The 17,372-nt window shown below is 40.0% G+C and overlaps 1 protein-coding gene across 2 annotated transcripts in view; it reads right to left on the reverse strand.

The window, feature by feature from the left end:
- Positions 1-5,203: 5,203 nt before the first annotated feature.
- The window catches only part of CIP2A (cellular inhibitor of PP2A), a 30,491-nt gene continuing 18,322 nt past the window's right edge, over positions 5,204-17,372 (reverse strand). For both annotated transcript variants that reach the window (XM_033146688.1, XM_033146687.1), the window contains 7 exons: positions 16,745-16,819; positions 16,542-16,652; positions 15,981-16,177; positions 13,095-13,208; positions 9,341-9,423; positions 8,320-8,459; positions 5,204-5,454 (listed from right to left, as the gene is read on the reverse strand). In XM_033146688.1, coding sequence (XP_033002579.1) covers positions 5,284-5,454; positions 8,320-8,459; positions 9,341-9,423; positions 13,095-13,208; positions 15,981-16,177; positions 16,542-16,652; positions 16,745-16,819 — 891 coding nt within the window. In that variant the 3' untranslated portion in view covers positions 5,204-5,283. The remainder of the gene's footprint in view (positions 5,455-8,319; positions 8,460-9,340; positions 9,424-13,094; positions 13,209-15,980; positions 16,178-16,541; positions 16,653-16,744; positions 16,820-17,372) is intronic.

The raw sequence follows: 17,372 nt of genomic DNA on the forward strand, positions 1-17,372 counted from the left end.
GTTATTTCCTGAAGTTTGGGCCACAGCAGTAGTCATCCCTATATTCAAAATGGGCCTTACATCCGATCCGGCTAGATATAGACCAATTAGTTTGCTACCTGTGGTTAGCAAATTATGTGCAAAGCATCTTTACAATAAGCTAGTTGATTGGATAACTGATGAAGCTGCTCTTGCCGAAGAGCAAGCAGAATTTAGACAAGGAAGATCCACTACAGACCATTGCTTTGTATTAGCCCATTTTATAGTTAAGTATTGTTAAGAAACCAGGTGGTGTGCTACACGCAGCTTTCATTGATCTGAAAGCTGCATCCGATTCAATCTCTCGAGTAAGACCGTGGGATAAGTTGAACTCTTCAAGTATAGAGAACATATTATTGTTCTTGATTAAATGTCTATATAAAAACACTGTGCTGAAAGTGCATTGCTCTACAAATGGGCAGCTCACAGGATCCGTACCAGCTACAAAGGGAGTTAAGCAAGGTTGATCCTGGCTCCCGCACTGTTTAATTTATATATAAATGATATTGTCCAGAGTTTAACATCCCCAGAGTATCATGCCCCTAAATTGGCCACAAAAGCCACCTCTATATTATTATACGCAGATGATGCCATACTTCTCTGAAACAAAAGTGAGTTTAAAAACATTGCTGAGGGCATTCTCAGGATACTGCCAAAGAGAACGGCTGGCTGTGAATTACAAGAAAACGAAAGTCATGGTGTTTTCAATAAACCATAGGACCCAAAGATGGCATATGAACGATCAGTTGATCAAACAAGTTAAAGTTTTTAAATACCTCAGCCTTATTTTTCAGTCAACAGGGTCATGGGGAGCACATCAGAAATATGCAAAGGAAAAAGCATTTCAAAATGTCAAAATTCTGACACGCTTTTTCCATACAAAAGGTGGCAATCAGAACAGGGGGGAAATTGCCTTAGGAACTTAAACTGAACAGCTTCTGTAGATCCAAGGTGAGCGCCTGTCCAACCCTGAGCCCCATATACATAATAACTGTGTTAGGGGTTTAGCTCTAAACACTTCAAGTGCTGATGGTATGTGATTGCCATAGCTGTCAACCTTTCCCCCTTTTTTGGCGGGAAATTCCCTTATTATAGGATTGGGAAACAGCAGGGAGGGTTGACAGCTATGGCATGCATCCCCCACCTACACATGTTCTTTTACGTGGGTCACCACAAAATAAATTAAAAAATCGATTGAAATGGCACTCCTTCCCTCCTTCAGTGCTGCTCTTGGTTGCTCGCTAACTGCAAATTAATTATCTTTCAATTAACATCTCCCAAAACCCACTTTCCCCTTCTAGGTAACCCCATTTCCCTCCTCCATATTTTCTCTTCTTTCTTGACAGATGGACTGATGGCTTGAATCAGTAGAAGGCAGCTTCTCCTATGTAATTGTCAAGTTCTGGTAGAGAAGAGATGAGCCTGGTCCCAGCAATTTACAGTCACTTGTCGAAAAAGCGCTCAAACTCTGTTCACCCTTCTAACCATCAAGTAGAGCTGCATCTTAACTGACACATGCCCCGAGGGCAGATGCTTCTAGCTAGTGCCAAAGGGTGTAGAGTGCTTGGGGATCATTAGGAGAGCGTTGGGGGGAAAGATGTAATTCATCTGCAGTTGTATTCGAACATTAAAAAGCAATGAAGCTTCCTTCAGCATTTATGAGTTCTGATAAACCAAATTCGGATGAAAATTGCAAAGTCTGGCATTTGAATGGATAGGGGCATTGAAAGAGCAGGAAAATAAGTTGGTAGAACTAGCAAAAAGATAAGGAAATAAAATGAGCACCAATAATATTGATCTTTTTTATTACAAATTTATTTGGTTTTTCAAAATTTAAAATTTAGTCACATATCGAACATACAACATAAAAACAAGATTCCAAGGAATCTCTTGGACTTCCCTCCTTCCCTTTGTGGGTCCTATCGTTAATCATTTCCACCTGCATCTTTTATGATAATCCAAATCTTTAACATCTCCATTGTGTCCAAAATTCACCATTAAGCTACAAGTGATATCCCAATCCTACTAACAAGTTTTAATAATAATAATGATAATAATAATAATAATAATGATAATAATAATAATTTATTTATACCCCACCCATCTGGCTGGGCTTCCCCAGCCACTCTGGGCAGCTTCCAACAAAATATTAAAATACAGTAATCCACCAAACATTAAAAGCTTCCCTAAACAGGGCTGCCTAAATGGTTTTTAAGATAGGTTCTAAATTTCCTCCATTCAACAATATAGATCTAATATATTCTTTACAGAAAAGGGGGGGGATCACATTTTACATAGTTGTTTATTCATTATTGGTAATGGGGGGGGGGGGAATTGCCCAGCATATGCCAGTTGTTTTCCTCAAATTTAGAACAGGGACTCATCTTGGCCATTGGCTGCATAAAATATTCTAATCCTAAGGAACAGCAATTAGCTTAACAGTACTTCCTAGAAGCTTAAGCTTTCCCGCACATATACTGCTTTGTAAGCCCTACAGCCCATGATCCAGCCAAGGTTCACCATTTTCAAGTCTTACTGATTTTGGTGGAAGGCATGCTCGACACTTTTATTTATTATAGTCATATTCCACATTTCCTCCAAGGAGTTTAAGGTGACATGCATGGTTCTCCCAATTTTATCCTCCCTCAAACCCTGTGAGGTAGGTTAGGCATACAGTGACTGGCCCAAGGGCATCCAGTGAGCTGCATGGCTAAGTGAGGATTTGGATCTTGTGGTTTTCCCAGTCCTTGTCCATAGGAGCCAACTCATTATGGGCGGAGGTCCCTTCGGTCCCCCCAATAAAATATTTGAGGCTACCCCCCCCAGGTTCATGGGCAATGCCATTCAAATGGTGTGCATGCTCCGCATCTTATGATCGATTATGCAGGGAGGAGCTTACCTGCCCCCCAGATATTTTATTCATGTTGGACCCACTGTCCTAGTCCAACAATTTGACCATGAGACTTAAAAGCACAGGACCTTATTTGGATTGTGCCAAATTTGCACTGATGTATTATAAATATATTTCACTCACAAATTATTTTTCACTTGTGAACCCCTCTATTGTACTGATTATTGGAATTCAAACTGAGAAAGCAACTTTTAAAAAGCTCAGCTCGACTGCAAATTTAGTGACTTTTGAACAAAATATTTACTTTAAAATCAAGTCATGATTGCCATGTGTTTGTGTGCTGATCTCTTCTTATTCTCTTCCAGAAATATATATTCACACAAATTCTTTAGTTCTATTTCCTGCAAAATAATCCATGTTTCGCCAAATGCAAAATTGTTTGAACCTGTTTCTGATCTCTTTCATGCTTATTCTCTCAAACAGCCTATGAAGAATCAATTCCCATGAAACTGCATGAGAACTCATGGCTGAATTTTGGTCAGGGAGATAGCTAGGCTAGAAACTTTCCCTCTAGACACAGTTTTCTATGTACAGATTTGTACATCAAAAAGATTTGCAGGAGTGCTCAGGGAACTCCTTTATTAGTGGGAGAAATCATGTTGGCTCTCACCCTTCTAAAGTACAGTCCAGAGACAGATTTATCCCCTCAAATGCTTCTTGTGAGAAGTGCCTCAATGATCGTAGAGAACAGCTGCTCTTATTGTTTTAAAAAAGGAAGATTATTTTATCATCAGCACATAACAAGTGTAGCTTAAGAGAAAGTGAGGTGATAATTTCATATCATCCAATCATGCCTGTGTAAACAAAACATTTGTGCTTTAAATTATGTATTAAACACACACAAACACAAGAATCCAAACATTTTTTATTTCCCTTCCCAGAGACAAAAAACAACATTTAAAACAATATTACAAAAGGACAAATATAAGCCTATATTAAGTATTTTATTAAAGTGACAAAAGCCACTACGGAGATGAAGACAATAGATGCAGTTTTTGGAAATGCAACTGATGACATTAAGGCTACATGGTTAAGTGGAAGATTAATACACAGGAGCTTAAAGTTTAAATGTATTTACTGACATTTTTGGCTATCACTGTACTTTAAGTGGCATTAGTACAAATGGAGTTTCAGAATTTAAATGTCTCCGAGTATCATTGGTTCTTTTATTAAAATACATAAGGGACATACAATGTAGTATATTTTAGCAAAATACATGCCTGTGCCTTCACATCCTAAGTTAAATATAAAATGCATACTGTATTCCCGTTAAAGTTAATTACTTTAAAAATACTCAGGCAGTGCATGAAAATGTAAACTCTTTTTCTAAATGTAGCAAAATATGGCTGTATTTAAAAATATTCAGGTGGTGCTTGAAAATGTATAAACACTTTTTCTAAATGTAGCAAAATATAGCTATATAAATATTCCTAAGTGCAGAGAGGAATTATATGAAGAAAAATTAACAGCAACCCAGCATGATCTCTAGATAAAACTGACATATTTTCAGAAATCTAAAGAATTGAAAAGTGGTGAGTGGAACTAAATGACATTTAACACTGGAAAATAAAACAAAGCTTAATATAAACACTCACATACCGGGTATTTACTATTTCCTAGAAACTAAAAATTAATAGTCCAGCATTTTGGAGCCACATACTAACAGGGCTAGGACATTTCTGTTTTCACAGTTCATTTAATACATTGTAGTAATTTAAAATCTATGCATTACTTTAAACACCTAAGTTTTCAGAAATCTAAAGAATTGAAAAGTGGTTAGTGGAACTAAATGACATTTAACGCTGGAAAATAAAACAAAGCTTAATATAAACACTCACATACCGGGTATTTACTATTTCCTAGAAACTAAAAATTAATAGTCCAGCATTTTGGAGCCACATACTAACAGGGCTAGGACATTTCTGTTTTCACAATTCATTTAATACATTGTAGTAATTTAAAATCTGTGCATTACTTTAAACACCGAAGTTTTTTTATACATTTTCCTTCTAATCTCTGGGTTTGTATGTTAGTCGTTTGGGCTTTATATACAAGGGTTTTTAAACAGACAAAAATTCATACTTGAAAATTTGCCTGAAAGTGCAGCATTACCTAACCCACCTCTTATTATCAGTGACAGTATGTGTATCAAAATTATCTCAAATAATTTATTTCAAAATCAGGAAACAAGGACCCCCACAGCAGCTGATTGCTATGCGGAGATTAGTGTCAACATGAGCAGAAGTTAATTTGCATCCAGCAAAAAGTTTTTTCTTTTTTCTTTATGTAACAATACTTGAGGCTTGCATTAAGTTTTGGTTGGCCTGTGAAATGCAGCACCAGATAACCAAATTCTATAAACTGAGATTCACAGCCTCTGCATTTAGTTTGCCACCACTTAAGCTATGTATCATTGCTATCATATGAGAATGTTTGTTTAGCTCTTCCTGCTGGACTTTGACTAAAGCTTCCTTTTCTTCCAGTCGTCCTTCCAGCTGTGATTTCTGAACTTCCAGGGAAGATGCCTAAAGTAATATATTAAGATACTATTCAATCATATTTCTCCAAAATACATATTTGCCATCTAGTAAATTGGGTAAATCCATACATCACAACAAAGAACAGTTAAGGAAACTTCATTGGTTTGGAATCTAAATGGACAATCCATGGGTTATGACTGGACAGAAAATTGAAATGAAACCATAGTTCATGCTAATTATATTTTGGGGTAACAACTGCCCTAGAGACTGTTGCACAATGGAAGTAGCAAATAATTTATGAATCATAGCGCAGAGAGAACAGTGTGATGCTTCAGAAAGAGTCTGGTAACAGCTGGTGGTTGCAAGTCCAGGGCAAACAATAAATTGCTGGTCAGAAAAATCACCATACTCAGCTGATTCCACACATGAGATGAGGGAAAAGCTGGAGGACACAAGACATGCCTCATGCGACCAGAACTAGTGACAAAACTGTCAGTGAATGCTGACAAGAAGGTGTGCATATGTATCTTTCGGTGGATGACAAAACAGAGATCTCAAAAGGGGATACACAAAGGTGTACAGTGTCTTGAACAGGAAAGGGAGGGTTCAGAAAGCAGAGGATGCAGTGGACTTGGTAGGAGAGTGACAGAATGTACATTTTTTTTTTTTTTTATAAGAATTTATTGACATTTTTACTTATAACAACATACAACCTTAACCACACCTACATTTATACACAAACAGAACAAATACAATTACACATCTTATACAAAGATTGCCATGATTTTTCTTCTTAATTAAACATCTGCAAAAAAAAATTTCTTTTTCCAATCTTGACAGTTGACTTCCCCTGCCTTTTCACCTTCGAGTTTGTATCCATAATCTACTTCTTAACCTCTTCATTTAAAAAAAGTTAAACTTAATTATATATATAGAGTAACACATTCATCTTAATCTTCATCTTAGTCTTAATCGTCTTAATCTGTAAACTTAAACCACTTAAAATGACTTCATTTATACTACATCCTCATAGATCCTCGCAAATCATCCTCATCAAATCTATCTCTTCTATCCTTTGAACTGCTGCTAATAACATAAAAACTTGAAATATCTCTTTTCATATTCAAACAAATAATAAAACAAACTATTGTTGACAGTGTTCACCCTCCGATTTCAAAATACCATAACAGATTGCTTTAGATTTTACTTAGTACTTCACCCCACACCCCCTCTGTCCATTCTTCTTCTCCTGATGGCATCAGCACTGAGCTTCCATGCAACTTCCCTCTCCCAACGTCCACAGATCCAGGCACAGTCCAACACTCTCCTTGCCACGAGCTCCGAGGTATCCAACTCTCCCTCTCTCAGCTTCTCCGGTTCTTTGTAACATTCCTTTTCTTCTTGTAAATACCTTAATTCTCTGTCCCTGGCCCCCGAGCTCACACCTCGGGGACTGGATATAGCAAATCTTGGCATCGCCTTGGGGCTGCCACCCCCAACAAGCGAATTTCTTCTCCGAAGTAGCTCATTCATTTCTTCCCATCTTTCCATCCATCCTCTCAGCTCTTTGACAAGATTTCCTTCCAAAGTGTCAAAAGTTTTGTTAGCCTCCTCTGTGGGCAGTTGGTTCCATTTCAGACCCCCACACAAGACTTTAACTTTTCTGTAAATTAGTTCCACCTTCAAGGCAGTGAGCCTTTGTTCATCTGTTAGTCCAGAGTTCAATACCAGTTCAAGGACGAAACCCAGCATACTGGCAGAGGAGGAGGAAGTGGGTATCATATTTCTTCTCCTGTCTCTTTGTTCGTCGCCATTTTCCTAAGCTGGAGCGCAAACACCGCAACTTTAAATAGAGATATTTTCCACTAGTTAGCTTCCCAAGAAAAAAGTTTGCCAGTCTCATGTATCGATTTTAGATACTTTATAACCAGTTCTGTGGCAGCAATCCCTCAAGTTGGTTAATTTCTTAGGCTCGAAGGGAGGGAGGCAGGCTGCCTTTCTCCTTCCCCCCGGATCGTTCCAAAAACACGATTTCTGCCAAGATTATTTACTCACGACCACCGGGTTCCTTTAGCTCCATTCTTCACAGGTAGAACTTGGACGCTCACCGCGGGCTTTGCCGCCGCATTTGCATCCCGGTTGGGGCATATCCCCGTAAGCCCGGCTCCGTTGTCCCTTCACCCCCACTCCCCCTTTACAGGGGGGTAGGGGAAGGGTTCGGAGCCTCCGCGGGCACAGCCGGGGAGCCCAGGGTGCGGGACGCTCTTCCCGCACCCCAACCGGAGCCGCGCGCTGCGGTAGCGCGGCTCCTAACCCCCGGGATGGATCGGGCGCCTCGCAGCCGAAGCAGCCCCGACCACCCGCTATGGCGTCGCCAGCCGGAAGTCGTGACAGAATGTACATAGCAGGAAACACAATTGCGAGACAGAAGGTTTTGGCGATTCATTGGCCGGCAAATTGAGGAAGATTTACTAGAATATGTTCAACTAAATATGTAATATGTTCAACTATTACTGTCCCTCCCCACTATAAGAATAGTAAGGCCTTATTATCTTCACACTATGGGTTCAGAATTGGAAACACCATTGCTCCACACAGAAGGGTCAATGATAAACTGCATTTCCCATCAGCCTCAGCCAGCATGGCTAATGGTCAGGGATGATGGGAATGGTAATCCACAACTTCTGGACCACCAGTTTCCCAACACCTCAATCCTTCACATCCTACATATGACTATGCAGAAGCTCGTCTTATTGAGTTCAATGAGGTTTACTCCCAGGTAAGCAAAGACAGCATCGCAACCACCACCAACTCCACTTAGACAGAAATATTTATTTGCAACTGTAGTGACTAATTCCTTGATACCATTAGAATTTTTCTAAATATGACGAACTCCAGCAGAAAGCTTACCTTAATGCTCAATTCTTTTCTTGCCAGTTCCGTTTTACTCAATTCCTTTCTAAGGATGTCTACAGTCTCCTCCATATCTGATTTTTCCTTCTGCCTGGCTTTAAGTTTTTCTTCCTGAATCTTTACCTTCTGTTGCAAACCTTTTGAAGAATTTGTGAAAGAAAGAAGTTTGGGTTTTTCTTTTTGCCAAATTACAAAACATCTCTAAAGCAACCACTGAGTTACACCACAGTGCCATCTACTGAGCAAATGCTAATAGTTTATGCTCCAGAGATAAGTGATTGCCTGCCTAAGCAGATATACATCTTTCAGTTGAGACAACTGAGTTCAAAGGAGTAACATAGAGCTTTCCCCCATTAAAGTATATTTAGCTTTCTTAAAATATATATATATATGTGTCACCTGTGCTTTTTTTAAACAAACATAATTCACTCTGAACACACAATGGAAGCTGCTTGCATCTAACAGGTTACTGTAGCTACAACGTGACCACCTTATGACCAGTAAACAACCATCACAATGGTTACTGCTGTTTCGTAGACCGTGAGCAGGGACATACTGTTCTAAGGCCAAATGAAGAAAGTAGTTGTGACATCTGTACAAAACTGTACTTGTGACTGAGCCAATAAGGCGACTGTGATGATTAATGGGAGTTTCCCAAAGTAGCAGCAGAAAATACCCCCGAGCCATTAGAGGCATGCTACACTTGCATATTTAGTGGTTTATTTTGAGAGTTTGAATCTGGGTCTAAATGAGAGAACATGCTGTTCTTCAAACATCAGCAAATCACAGAGCGAGCAAAGGAAATTGGGTAAAGTAATAGTATCGTAGTGCTACAGAGCTGTAATTGCAAACTCCAAAGCAAAAATGATAGGATCACCCAATCTATTGAAATAAGAGGTAGGTCTGTGTATTTAAAGATGATTCAAATATAGCATAGCTGGAGAAAAAACATGTTCCAGGTTTTCTCTATAAAGCAAGACTCCTGATGAAGCTAATATAGAAGTCAGAACTAACTTACTTGATATTTTCACATCTTTCTCTTGCAAATGTTTCTGCAATTCTTTTCTATGCTCTTCTGTTTCTAGCAACTGACTGACAGTTCTGAAAAATTGAAGGATACAAACATTAAAGATCTTCCAAAAGAAGAAACGTGAGAAAATTGCTCCCCTTATCATTAGTGACATATTACAGCAACATTTACTTTTTTTTTTTTTTTTTTATAAGAATTTATTGGCATTTTTCCAAACAACATATACCCTCACCCACACCCACAAATACAAAACAAATATGACAAATACAAACAGTGTCAAGATTCTTATAGTATCTTTCTAAAAAGAAAAATTTCTTTTTCCATATCTTGACCATTGACTTCCCCTGCCTTTTCACCTTCGATTTTATATCCTTAATCTATTTTATAACCATTTCTTCTGAAAAAAAAAAAAAAAAAAAAAAAAAAATTAAAACAAATTATATTTTCAACACCTTACTAGTAAATACATCACCATAATAATACCTCATCCTAGTTCTTCTTAATTCAATCTTATCAATTTCTTAACTTAATCTAAGTCTTAATCTTGCTCCTCGCATCAAATCTAATTCTTCTATCCTTAAGATTACTGCTAATAACATAAAAACTTGAAATATCTCCTTTCATATACAAACAAAAATATAACAGAGTATTGTTGACAGTATTCACCCTCCACTTTCGATTTGCCGTGTTAGACTACTTTAAATTTTGTTTAAGACTTCACCCCACACCCCCTCTGTCCATTATTCTTCTCCTGGTGGCATCGGCACTGAACATCCGTGTAACTTCTCTCTCCCAACGTCCACAGATCCAGGCACAGTCCATGTCTCTTCTTGCCACGAGTTCAGAGGTGTCCATCTCATCATCTCCCTGCTTCTTCGGTTCTTTGTAACGTTCCTTTTCTTCTTGTAAATACCTTAATTCTCTGTCCCTGGCCCCCGAGCTCACACCCCGGGGACTGGATATAACAAATCTTAACGTCGCCTTGGGGCTGCCACCCCCAAAAAGCGAATTTCTTCTCCGAAGTTGCTCACTCAGTTCTCTCCATCTTTCCATCCACTCTCTCAGCTCATTAGCAAGACATTCTTCATAAGTGTCAAAAGTTTTAAAAGCCTCCTCTGTGGGCAATTGGTTCCCTTTCAGATCCCCACACAAGACTTTGACTTTTCTATAAACAAGTTCCACCTTCAAGGCAATGAGTCTCTGTTCATCTGTTAGTCCAGAGTTCAATACCAGTTCAAGGACAAAACCCAGCATACTGGCAGAGGAGGAGGAAGTGGGTGTTGTATTTCTGCTCTCCTCTTTGTTCAACGCCATTTTTCTGTGCTGAAGCGCAAACACCGCAACTTTAAATGGAGATATTTTCCTCTAATTAACTGCCCGAAAAAAGAGTTTGCCAGTCTCATGTGTCAATTTTAGCTACATTGAAACCAGTTCTGTAGCAGTAAACCCTCATTTGGTTACATTCTTCGGCTCGAAGGGAGGGAGGCAGGCTACCTTTCCCCTTCCCCCCGGATCGTTCCAAAAACACGATTTTTAATCCAAATCTTTACTCACGACCACCGGGTTTTTAGCTCCATTCTTCGCAGGTAGAACTTGGACGCTCACCGCGGGCTTTGTCGCCGCATTTGCATCCCGGTTGGGGCATGTCCCCTGAAGCCCGGCTCCGGTTGTCCCTTCACCCCCACTCCCCCTTTACAGGGGGGGCAGGGGAAGGGTTCGGAGCCTCCGCGGGCACAGCCGGGGAGCCCAGGGTGCGGGACGCTCTTCCCGCACCCCAAACGGAGCCGCGCGCTGCGGTAGCGCAGCTCCTGACCCCCGGGATGGACAAGGCGCCTCGAGACCGAGGCAGCCTTCGACCACCCGGCGATGGCGTCGCCGCCGGAAGTCATTACAGCAACATTTACGTATCGTTAGTGTGATTAGCTAAGAAAGTCAAATGAATTTTTCAACTTTATTTCTTCCTGCATTTCATTATTTCCATGTATCTATTGTAAGCCAAATAATATTTCTCCATATTGTCAATTACAGAAAAGGGACATAAATAAAGCAAAGTACAAACAAAACAAAACACCCACCACAGACATTCACAAACAGCATACCTAGCATTAGAACTTCCTATGTGAAAACAGTGGAGATACTATTTTTGATTTAATTGTACAACACCCCTGCATATTTATTTTTAATATATATCTTACTTAACATTCAAACACTATGTATTTGAAACTCACACAAGATAACCACAGATCTTATCTCTCTAACTGAAAACAAGAACAAGGCATTCTCCTACCCATCACCACCATGAACGTCAACTGGCATTTCCCACCCAATAACCATTTAAGAAAATGTTAAATGAGTCTAATTCTGAGATACCTATATGAACACATGGTTTCAATTTTGGTTTTTTGGATGGGAGTCAGGAAATATATATAATTTATCAAGTCGAGAGATGAAAAAATCTGAATTTGCTGCCTTAGAATGGAGAGGTGAAGGTATACCTGATTTTCACCCTGCATCCTCTTTATGAAACTCTTACACAAAATTCCCAAAGTGGTTTACGTTCCAGGGTTTACGTTTCAGCGACCCATGTGCATAAGTGAAAATCACACAAGTAGGGAAGCACCCTCTAAATGCCCTCTCTGCTGCTTTCTCTCCAAAATACTACTCTCCCAAAATAAAAAATACTGTACCAAAAATATCCACAACTGGAACTGAAGTTCTGGGTCTGGCTGGAAGATGTGTGAGAAAGCAACAGCAACAGCTATGCCTCCAGTCTCTTCTCTGTGCTCACAGAAGTCCTCTTATGGGAAGGTCTCCTTGAAAGCCACAAGGACTTTCCAACTGTCTCCAGCCATTTCTGGGTTTTAATTTAACTCTTTTAACTTCTTCCCAGTGCCACACGTATACACGGTAGCAAACAAGTGGGGGATGCCTGTAATGTACTATTCTGATTTCCAGCATAATTGTATCTCTAATGCTGAAGTAGACCCAAACCATCATCAACAGTTTTTGTCTGTATGCTAGCTTTCCATGGTGAACCACGCCCAACCATCTCCCTTTCCCCCACCACCCCCAGCACTCCATTCCATGCTGTTCAGGAGGGCCCACCCAGAAAGGGTGGTGACGAACGGACAGGAATGTCCCAGTTTGCAAGTTTCCTTCGGTTCGCAGTACTCAGGAGCCAAATCATTTTATTTTATGTAGTTCTAAAGGCAACTAACTGGACTATCTTGCACTGCTGAGTTTGTTGGAAGAGCTGTAGTAATTTTAACTATACATATATAAATATAGTCAGAAGGAAAATGAAACATTCTTGCCCTTCCACAGTTTTGAAAGCTTTTGTGAATGTGGGAAATGGGTGAAGTGAGAAGTTGAAAGTCTTGGTCAGAAGTGTCAAACAACTTCAAGTTGTGCATTTGACACAGATTCAGAATGATCTGCAAAGAATTACACTAGAGATTAAGCTTAATTAAAAAAAAAAAACACCAAACCCACAAAAGCCATAAACAATAGTTTCACTTTTACTACGCAACTATATGAACCTGCTTGATTATCATCTTCATGATTGTTCTGTGCAAGGAAAGGCAGCACACAAAACCTTTGAAAAACTGCAAACAAATCATAATACACTTCAGAATATTTCCAAGTATGTTAAAAAAAAACTACTTGAAGCAGTTTTGATTAAAAATGAAGGTTTTCATTGAAACATAGCATCCTTTTAACTTAAGGCAGGAATTGAACTTACTTGTCGTTCTGTTGCTTGAGAGATTCATTCTGTCTTTTAATGGTGTCAAGTTGTTTATTCAGTGAATTACACATTAGCTGCAGGTCGTTATATTGTTTTTCAATGGTTTCATGCCTAAAAAGAGAAAAACATTAATATTAAACATAATTAATTTGAAGCGCTTTTCCTAAACGTGTTCTAGTAACATGTGCCAACATTCCTATTTTCAAAATTACTGGATTTGCTCACAGGTGTGTTGACAGGTGTGATGTGCAACTTTCAGTATAAGCCTCAAAAGAGGGCTTATACTGAGTCATGATCACAGATTTCAAGCATTTGAAATCTGTGTTCAGGACTTCTTTTAGCACTTATACTAAAAGGCAGTTCATGGTCTAGGGACCTACTGCTAATTTCCCATGTAGATATAGCAATAAGGAACCTTGCACAGTAGGAAAAAGTCATAGAATTGTAGAGTTGGAAGGGTCATCTAGTTCAACCCTCTGCAATGTAAGAATCACAGCTAAATATTCTAACAGATGGCCATCCAACCAATCTCTGATTAAAAGCCTCCAATCAAGGAAAGTTCTTATTAATGTTTAGTGAGAATCTCATTTCTGGCAATTTGAAAGCTTTGGTTCAGGTCCCACCCTCTGGAGCAGCAGAAAGCAAATTTGCTCTATCCTCCATGTGACAGCTCTTCAGATATTCAAAGATGGCTATCATATCACCTCTCTGTTTCTCTTCTCCAGGCTAAACTCCCTTAACTGCCCCAATCCCTTAACCGTTCCTCATAAGACTTGGTTTCCAGACTCTTGATCATTGTGGGCACCCTCTTTTGCACAGGTTTCAGCTTCCGAATGTCCCTTTTAAAGTATGGTGCCCAGAAGTGGACACAGTACTCCAGATAGGGTCTAACCAAAGCAGAATAGAGTGGTACTATTACTTCCTTTGATCTGGACACTCTACTTCTGTTGACGCAGTCTAAATTGCGTGACAATGTCCCTCCCTCCCCGTGGGAAATAATGACACGTGAGACGTAATATAGGTTTAATGGGCGGAAAGGCCACAACTTTATTGGTTACGGATGTTGAGCGGTATTGGCTTAGGCATTGGACCCTAACAGACTATATCCAACCCCAACCCGTGTGGTGGAAGTCCGGGAAGGGTTAACCACCAGGAAGGAGCCCAGTGATGCGTATCTACTGGAACTCCCCCTGTAATCACCGTTAGGGGTGTGCCTTAGGCCCTAACCTCCCTAGGCTTCGGGCAGGGCCATGCCCCCGGAATCCTAACGGAATACCCTTCGAATGAGGGGCAGGTGATGGCGCTACCTCCCCTTCTCACCTCTGTTGATGTTTTCCAATGCCTAACAGCCACTCAAGCCTAAAGGGCTCGCTGCCAATACCCTCACACCCGCAACCAACACCTAATACCTTTAATTATGTCTGCCAACCAAATATCATTTCCTGCATTTGATAGATGCACGCCATCGTCGCGGTGAAGGGACGCCTCACAGCATTTTATGTCGGGGTGCAGTCTAGAATTGTCTTAGGCTTTTTGCTGCTGTATCACACTGTTGACTCGTGTTAAGCCTGTGATCTGCTAATCCCTAGATCCATTATGTGCTGCTGTCAAGCCAGGTGTGTCCCCCATCCTTTACTTGTGCATCTGATTGTCATTGCTTACATATTCCTGCCTAACCTTACATTTGTCCCCAGTGAAATTAATTTCAAATTCATCACCAAGGACTAGCTTATTTTCTAGCAGCTGTGCCCAAGTCTCAACACACAAACCTGCTTTTGACAAGTCCTGTTCAGGTGTTCAGCCTGACCAGCCAAGGAAAAAAGTGTGTAGGAGTCAGATATATATATGTATGTAAGCCCCACCTTCAACATCTCCATGTACACCTCATTTCACCTTCCATTCCAACCTTTGTGTGAAGGTCAGCAGTGGAGAAGCACAGCTGGAATCCATGTCCCTAAGCCCTCTACACATCTGAAGAGGGCTAAAGTCTGCAAAACCTAATTTGAGATGCCAGTTCTATAGAGGTGGAAGCTGCAACAAGATGTTGCAACATAGTCTCATCTCCTAATAGAATTCTGTGCTTTAGGCAGCCTGGATATTCCGCCCCACACCTCAAATTTCCACTTCCATTTTCAAACTGACACTTTGCATTCAGTCACTGCTGGGAAAACTTAGTCTTCCTGGGCTGTTTTGTGTGGAGAAGAATTTGCACCTTCCTAGTATTTCCCCCCCAGATGCTTCTATGCTGATACCTCTCTCTTGTTTCTCGGTGGCTCCATTTCATCATAGTTCCCTATCAGACAGAGTTGCAAGCAAGCAAGCAAGGACAGGAATTACCAAAATAATTCCTAGCCGAGATCAATCATTGCCACCTAATTCTGCAAGTTGCCCTGAATATACAGATCAATCTGAATAATCTAATCTTATGAGATAAGCTTCTATCCATACATGTGTGAAGTCTTAGCTCAAAAATCACATTCAGGTCTTACAACTAAGGCCTAAATTCTCAAAACTGCAGGTCATGGCTCAAAGGCATTACCTGTTGTTTCTAGAATAAGAAGTGGTTATAAACAGCAGGCCCCTTACCTAAAGGGAAAGTGTTTTTCCCCAAGACTGATTGTGCACCAGACTTGATCCCATGTTGTGCTCTGAAACCCATACCCTGATTTCCTACTGTTGGATACTGTGGTTCTGGTTTGGCATCTACCAGATGCCCACCTTCATCCCTGCAACAACCAATACAATTTTTGCAAGCCTCACACGTATCAATTTTGGAAAATGTGCATATTTGTATTATCATCGAGTACGTAAGGGTGTGGGCTTGTTGTTTTGCTTCAAAGACTCATTTCTTCACACATTTTCCATGGTAGCTTCATATCTTACTTTTGAAGAAGGTCAATGGAAGATCTTTTCAGTATCTCATGTTCCTCTGCTATTGTCTGTAGCTTCCTATTGTGTTCAAAGAGTTGTTCAATATCACTCTGTGCCCGTTCAGATTCTACTTGCTGTACTTTCAGCAATGACTCAAGTTCTTCATTTTTTCGTTCAGTTTCCTTCAACATTGAAGCAAGTGTTCTAGCCTTTTGGAAAGACAAGGAAAATGTATTTCACTAGTGACTTATGTTTGCTGCTCCATTCCATAGCTCACTTAAGGAACACTGTCTGATCAATGAGAAGTCTACATTCCATCAGTAACTTCCAAAGGGCACCAAGCTATTCTTAACCTGGATAAATGTTAAAATTTTAAGACTTTAGAAACCTCAAGTATTGTGGACTGCAAAAGGATTGCCGTTATGCAAAAATGTAATACCAGTATTGATTGCACCCCCCAAGTAACTGTAGCCTAGTTTTCAAAAACAAGGCATACTGAGGTACAACATGCTTGCACTGGTAGCTATGAGCAGACAGCAAATTAATTCTTGTGCAAATGTTTGTTTTACCTACCTCCGACTCAGCTTGAGCTCTCTGGCAACGGTACTGGGCAATAAGTCTATCAGCTTGAGCAAGTGCTAAAGCCTTTGCTTCCAAAAGGTCTTGCAATCTAGTTTCTTTGGACTAAAAGAAAAACCAGAAGCAAAAGTAAATTAAAATACAGGTATGGACAAAGCAATCAGATGAAAAATTGTGCATATTAAACATGTACTCACTGCTAATGCAGACAGTTTCTGCTCATACACATCCATTATGTCGGACACCCTTACATCAGTGGCTGATTCTTTCACCTGTGGAAAATGTTAACAGCAAAAGCTATGACAGAACTTTTCCTACTTGGACAAATGAAAAGCTCAACAAAAGCAACCAAAAATGACTACTATATTGGCATATAACATTGGTTATTATTCCTGTATTAACAAAACAGTATGTTATAATTTTCAGTGTGGCAAATTGTGATGGTTGGGATTGTTATGGCCTTTGGTTAATGCAATAAACTTTTGACTGAACAGGATATAAATATACTGACATTTCATTAAGCTAATTCTCCATGATCTTAAGCAATTTACACTCCAAACAAAATTATGGTGGAATTCAGTCACACTATGATGAACATTTGCTTTGTGAAAGCAATTCAGCTTGCCAAATGGAACAATTTCCCCTCTCCTCCCTCTCTGCATTGTTCCAGGTATTCTCCTAATGCTCTATCATCAAGGCCAATTTTGGTGGGGGGTTGGGGGGGGAGACCTGTTGCGAAAGTCAGTCTTTGTGCAGGGCTTCTGCTGCTGGGACTCATTAGGTGAATACCTCCTACAGTATTTAATTTAGTTTATGTGATATACT

This window comes from Lacerta agilis, chromosome 4 (assembly GCF_009819535.1).
Source record: "Lacerta agilis isolate rLacAgi1 chromosome 4, rLacAgi1.pri, whole genome shotgun sequence".
NCBI classification, from domain to species: Eukaryota; Metazoa; Chordata; class Lepidosauria; order Squamata; family Lacertidae; genus Lacerta; species Lacerta agilis.